Consider the following 5,902-nt stretch of genomic DNA (forward strand, 5'->3'; position numbering starts at 1 on the left):
GTGAGACTGAAGGCCCTTCCAGCCTGCCTCCAGCAGTGGATGTCTACAGGAATGCTATAGGCAGTCATCCCTCTCCAACCTTCAAGCATTTTTCAGTTCAGGAGCTTTCTAAATCGGACGTGGTTTCCAAGCATTTGGTTAATCCTTGGTGGATTTCTCTTCAGTGAGTTTGCCCAGTCTCATCTCAAGCCCACGGACTTTTATCACTCAACTCATACTTTGGCTCGACAAGCCAACAGCCCATGGAGGGAGAAAACACCAGCATAATGCAAGACCAACCACACCTGCACAGAACAAGTCTGTCTGGACTCAAATAGGATAGAAAAGCCTCACTTAAAAAAGCCAAGGGGAATGTGAGAAGGAGCCTCAATCAACTGGTTTCTGCAAGGTGCTGGGAGGTTGGTTGTTTTGGGGTTTTTTTTTCCTTTAAAGAAAAGAAACTTTCTGAGATTCATGGTAAATTTCAAGAGAGAAAAATAATTACAAGTAATGTGGGCTAAAGCTCGTCATCAGTTCATGACTGAAGCTTCCCAAGCCTGGGCCTCAGGCAAATGCCAATATCAGACATAAATGCCATTTTAGCAAGCCAAGCAGGATTTGGCTCTTTACCAGTTTGATTTTGTCAAACATGAATGTTTGAAAAAGTTCAGAGCGCTGCAGTGTTGAAACGCTGAAGACTACAGAGTACTGAGCAAATTGCTAGATCAAAGCTGCAATCTTTTTTCTTCTGAACAGACTTTGCAATGCCTATATTCACTAATTTTAATAATTTAATGGTTCCTTTTCTGGGTTGCACAGCACAGGAACGCAACATACATTAAACCAGCATGATTTTAGAAGTATTTTAAATACAGTATAGCATTATTCAAATGTAACAAGAACTCTTCCTATTTTAGATGGAACACAACACATTAATTATTGTAATGCATCTAGTGAAGAGCAAGTCAGCTTGGCTTAGTGAATGGGTGATAACCACAGCGTGGCAGGTGGGGACACTAGCAACTCTGTGGCTTCAGCGCAGTCCTTGGCATCCTCTGGCTCCATGGGCATATCTGGGTTTGTGAGTTGTTAGGTAAAGGATACTACAAGAATCCAATCCACATGTTCAGGAATGAGAGCAGGAGTTTCCCTATGGATTTTAATGAGCTTCAGATCAAGGCTGTTATACGCTGTATGTCTTCCTCACGGTATGCAGTACTTCTGAAGCAGAAAGTATGCTAAAAGGATCTGAAAGCTCACAGGGAGCACTACAGTGACTTCACACTTGTGTTTGTGTGGTGGTGTTTTGGTAGGGCATGAGGGGCCACAGGCGTGGCTCCTGTGAGAAGCTGCTAGAAGCTTCCTCGGCTCCAAGTCAGACATGCCTCTGGCCACAGCCAGGCCAATTAGTGCCTTTGTGATTAAGATACTTAAGAAGGAAAAACAAAAAGAGAATCAACAGTGCAAACAGGAGACAGAGGAGCAGAAAGAGGGAGGAGTAGGGTGTGAGAAAGGCAACTGAGCAGACATCCAGGTCAGTGCAGAAAGTGGGGAGGAGGTGTCTGGAGCAGAGGTTTCCCTGCAGCCTGTGGTAGGGCAGGGCAGGGGAGGCTGTGCCCCGCAGCCCTGGCGAGGCGGGGGGGAGGGGGGGACCCCATGCCAGAGCAGGGGTATGTGCCTGAAGGAGGCTGTGACCCCATGGGAAGCCCGTGCTGGGGCAGGCTGTTCCTGAAGGATGGCACCCCAGGAGGGGGACCCACGCTGGAGCAGTTTGTGAAGAACTGCAGCCCCTGGAAAGGACTCATGTTGGAGAAGTTGGTGGAGGACTGTCTCCCATGGGAGGGACCCCAGGCTGGAGCAGGGGCAGAGTGTGAGGATCGTCCCCTGAGGAGGAAGGAGCAGCACAGACAACTTGTGATGAAGTGACCACAACCCCCATTCCCTGTCATACGGTGCTCGTCAGGGGGAGGAGGTAGAAAAATGGGGAAGCAAAGCTGAGCCTGGGAACAAAAGAGGGGTGGGAGGAAGGTGTTTTTAAGATCTGGGTTTATGTCTCATTACCCTACTCTGATTTGATTGGTAACTAATTACATTGATCTTTCTTCCCCACTTCGTGTCTGTTTTGCCCATGACCAACACTGGTGAGTGATCCCTCCCTGTCCTTGTCTTGTCCCACAAACCTCTCCTTGTACCTTGTCCTCCCTGTCCCACAGCAGGGAAGAGTGAGTGGCTGTGTGGTGCTCAGTTGCCAGCTGGGCCTAAACCATGACAACATTTTACATATAGATTGTTATTTTAATGCTGCAGTACAGCAGCAATTTGGGAGTTACAGTTTTGGTTACAATTTAATAAAGTAAGAAACAGGTATGTCAGTAAAATTCAATAGGGTATTTAGTTAAATAACTGCGACTTTCTGCAGTGAGCTAGTGGAAACATGGATCATAGAGAAAAACAGGTGGGGGCAGCTCTCATACCTCATATTTTATACCTGAAAGTGTGCTGCACTTAATTCTTTCTGAGCCTATGCTCAGATTGCTCTTGGACATCAATATTTCGTGGACCTGTCAGCAATTTTAGTCTAACCTTGTTCTTGCAAGGAAACATGAAAATTGATGTCTTTTAATTGCTGCCCAAATAGACTCACGAATAGGTCAGAATAGGTCAACAAGGTTAAATAAAAGAACAAGGGGATATTAATGACAGCGGAAAGCTCCCAAAAGTATGTCTGCAGTTTGGTCACTACGACAGCAGACAGAGCTGAAGAGACACTTGCTGAGAAAGCAGATAGACCAAGCAAAGCTTCTTGCTATTGCAACAGTATTGCTTCAGCCTCTGAGTTCCTCATGGAAAGGAGCACTCTGCACTCCACTGGAGTTTTCAGCGCTCATCCTTTTGCTTGCCCACCATGCTCCCCCTTGCACAACACACCAAATGTCACAGCAGCAGCCGCTCTTCACAGCATCCCACCCTGCCTCACCACTGCTTCCGCCTCAGCGAGTACATTCTCCTGTCCCAAACACGTCTGAACAGCAGCGAGCAGCAGACCAAACTTGGGTCCAGCGAGCTGCGCTCGGCTTGCGAATCCACCCTGCTCCTTTAAATCAGAAGCATCTCCTAAACCTTAACCAAAAAATGTATTTCTTAACTCTTCCTATGTAGAAAGCAACTATAAATATAGCATACAACAGATACGTGTTTGCATGGAGACACACAGGTCTTTTAAATGTTAAGCGCTATTACCAGAAATACGTAATTCCACTCATGCCCTCACCTGTGGAAGGATAACGTAGCCTGTCTTCTGGAGAACGGTCTTTCATGGCAGGCAGAGATGACACAAAGGAATTCCCTTCGCTGTCATGAACTTTACTTCGCAGTCTATCAAAGAGTGACCCGAGACTACCCTTCTGTGCAGAGTCACCCAAATTGTCCTTGGGGGTGTTCTTGGGCTCTGGAGGTGAAAGGAGGAGGTACTTCTCATTACAGATAAATACGTTATCCACAGGAGCTCCTGGGGGAGTCTCTTTAAAGGTAAACTTTTCTAGGAGTCCTGGGACATCCTCCATCCTAGTGCAAGATGGTATCTGAGGCATCTTGGAAGGCCTGATGTGAGAACTGTAAACTGGGAAAGATACCTCCTCGCTGTAATCCCTTACAGATCTCTTTTCAGAGCCGAAAGAAACATGAGATGAATTGGAGCGAGGGCTCCCATTTCTTAAATACTCTCCTGCCCACTCCCTTACTTTAAGCTCCTGTGGCTGAGTGTTGTTTGTGCTATTATTGTTACTGTTGCTTTGGCTTAAGGAACAGCCAGGAGTACTGGGGAAGGTGAAGAAAGCATGTTCCGAAGAGGCTTTGACCTTGCTGTCTGAGTCCTGCTTTAGTCCTTCTGGAGGTGAAGTTAGAGGCTCCAAAATGGACCTTTTGATCGCACTGGCTATGAGCCTCAGTGGTGATTTTGGCCGGCCAGCTGCATGCTCCTTGGCAACTGCATCTGGATTCCTCAGAGCATCTTTTGTGTCAAATGGCAAAGCTGTTGGAGCATCATCTGCAGATAAGAGAGGCACAGGACAACCACGTAGTTCGAATGCATCTTTTCTCCAGTCAGCATGCTTCTTCTCTGAAGTCCCCATTGCTCCTTTGTTTCGATACTCCAGACTGGTTCCACCTAAATCTGCCCCATTTGAATCATACGACAAGGGTCGCTGTTGAGTACAAAGCACCAGCCTCTTTTTTGTCTCCTTTAGTTCTTTCTCAAGCTTTCCTTCAGGGTGCCCTGTATTTTTGTCATCTTTTTCTTTCAAATCCAAAGATGACAGTACTTTTGTCTTCTTGTTAAAATTTTCTGGTTCAGAGGTGTATTTCTGGTTTTTTTCCTTCCAGCCCTGGCCTGTGTATGCCCCAATGTCACCTTCAGGCTCAGAAAAATCAGCAGCCAGTATCCCATTCCCAGGAAGGGTCTGTGGAAAACCTCTGGTGTTGCTCTGAAAAGGACAATGGGGCACATAGAGACAGATATCTTCAGGCATCTCTCTGGCTTTTTCTTTTCTTTGAAATACTGGGCTGTAGGGTTTGAAATGTCCTCTTGTAACTTCCGGTGGTTTCTTGTAGGATGCCAACTATGAAAAGAAGATTATTTGAGGGGTAGAAAAATACAGTTTAGTGTGTCTTTTATTTAATATAATATTTTAATCAATTTCAATCTCAACACTAATAAACATAGTATATTATTAAATGCACACATACACACCATATATATGTAGATGATAATACAATAGGAAGAAAAGCTCTTCTCTCTGAAGAGATAATATTTCTCTAGGAGTAGAGATCTAATACTACTGAAAATTTTCACAGTCTAAAAATAATGTTACTCCGGCTAAGAATCTGTCATATCTTTATGAATTGCTTTTAATAATTTCCTTAGAAAGGAACAGTCCTATCTACAGGAAAACAAATAAAAGCAGATCTGCTCTATTCTTCTGGGGGCATTTCAGTTGCGTCACCTTAGAGTTTCCAGCAAGCACAAAAGACCATCATCTATGCTCTCCAACTGCTTTTATAATATTGCATGCTTACATGGTGCAGGTAGGAACAAACTAAGTGACCCAGAAAAGACTGTAAAATGCAAGATGGTAGCTTTGAACAATTCAATTAGTTTTCTCTTACGATTATTTTTCATTTGGTGAAGATTTAAATTCATTACTCTAGCCACTGAAATCTTCTGCTGAAGATAGTAGCAAGGATAAATGTGCAAATTACCCAGCCAGTAGACCACAACTAGTGTGTTTTAACTTCTTAAAAGGGAGGCATTTTATCCTCAATGTTGTGTGATAACGGATGGTGAGAAGATGCAATTCCTGTTTCCACTTATGTGCCAGACTTCTAAACTCACACGAGTGAAGCCATTAATCTGTCTGACTTCTTGTTTCCCAGAAGCATCAGAAGTGAGGCGATAATGATTACTCCTTGTTTCACAGTTGTATTTGACGACTAAAATTAATATTGGCCAGGATCTCAGACATAAAAACATAAGAAACACCAATAAATAAATAAAGACCCTCTTAATTCCCTCTCTTTAGAGTAAGAAAAAAGCCACCAAGCTCTGCTTACAGAGAGGGAGCTGCATGGAGTCACCTCTCCGCAAGCGCAGCGAGGCCAGGCAGCATTGTGCAGCTCTGCTCCCCTGGGACGTTCCCTTCCTGGCCCTATTGTTCAAGAACCACCATGTACGTGGAAGGAACATGAAGGACTTCATTTTTTTTCTCATGCAGACCTGAGGTCAAGAAACTTTAAACATGTTTAACCCAAGGGTGAGGACAACGGGCTAGGACATAGAGGATGTGGGCTGGTCCCCACTCCGCCCAGCTCCCAGTCCAGGGGACAGGCTGCCCTTTGCTTGGGATGGTCAGTCATGACTCCCGCTGAA

The 5,902-nt window shown here is 44.9% G+C and overlaps 1 protein-coding gene across 1 annotated transcript in view; it reads right to left on the reverse strand.

The window, feature by feature from the left end:
* Positions 1 to 5,902, reverse strand: part of MICALCL (MICAL C-terminal like) — a gene marked incomplete at its 3' end in the record, with an annotated part of 16,135 nt that overhangs the window by 7,918 nt on the left and 2,315 nt on the right. Inside the window, exons 2-3 of the mRNA XM_010152038.1 lie at positions 5,369 to 5,466; positions 3,251 to 4,595 (exon numbers count right to left, since the gene is read on the reverse strand). Coding sequence (XP_010150340.1) covers positions 3,251 to 4,595; positions 5,369 to 5,466 — 1,443 coding nt within the window. The remainder of the gene's footprint in view (positions 1 to 3,250; positions 4,596 to 5,368; positions 5,467 to 5,902) is intronic.

Source organism: Eurypyga helias, unplaced genomic scaffold (genome assembly GCF_000690775.1).
Source record: "Eurypyga helias isolate BGI_N326 unplaced genomic scaffold, ASM69077v1 scaffold38575, whole genome shotgun sequence".
Lineage (NCBI taxonomy): Eukaryota > Metazoa > Chordata > Aves > Eurypygiformes > Eurypygidae > Eurypyga > Eurypyga helias.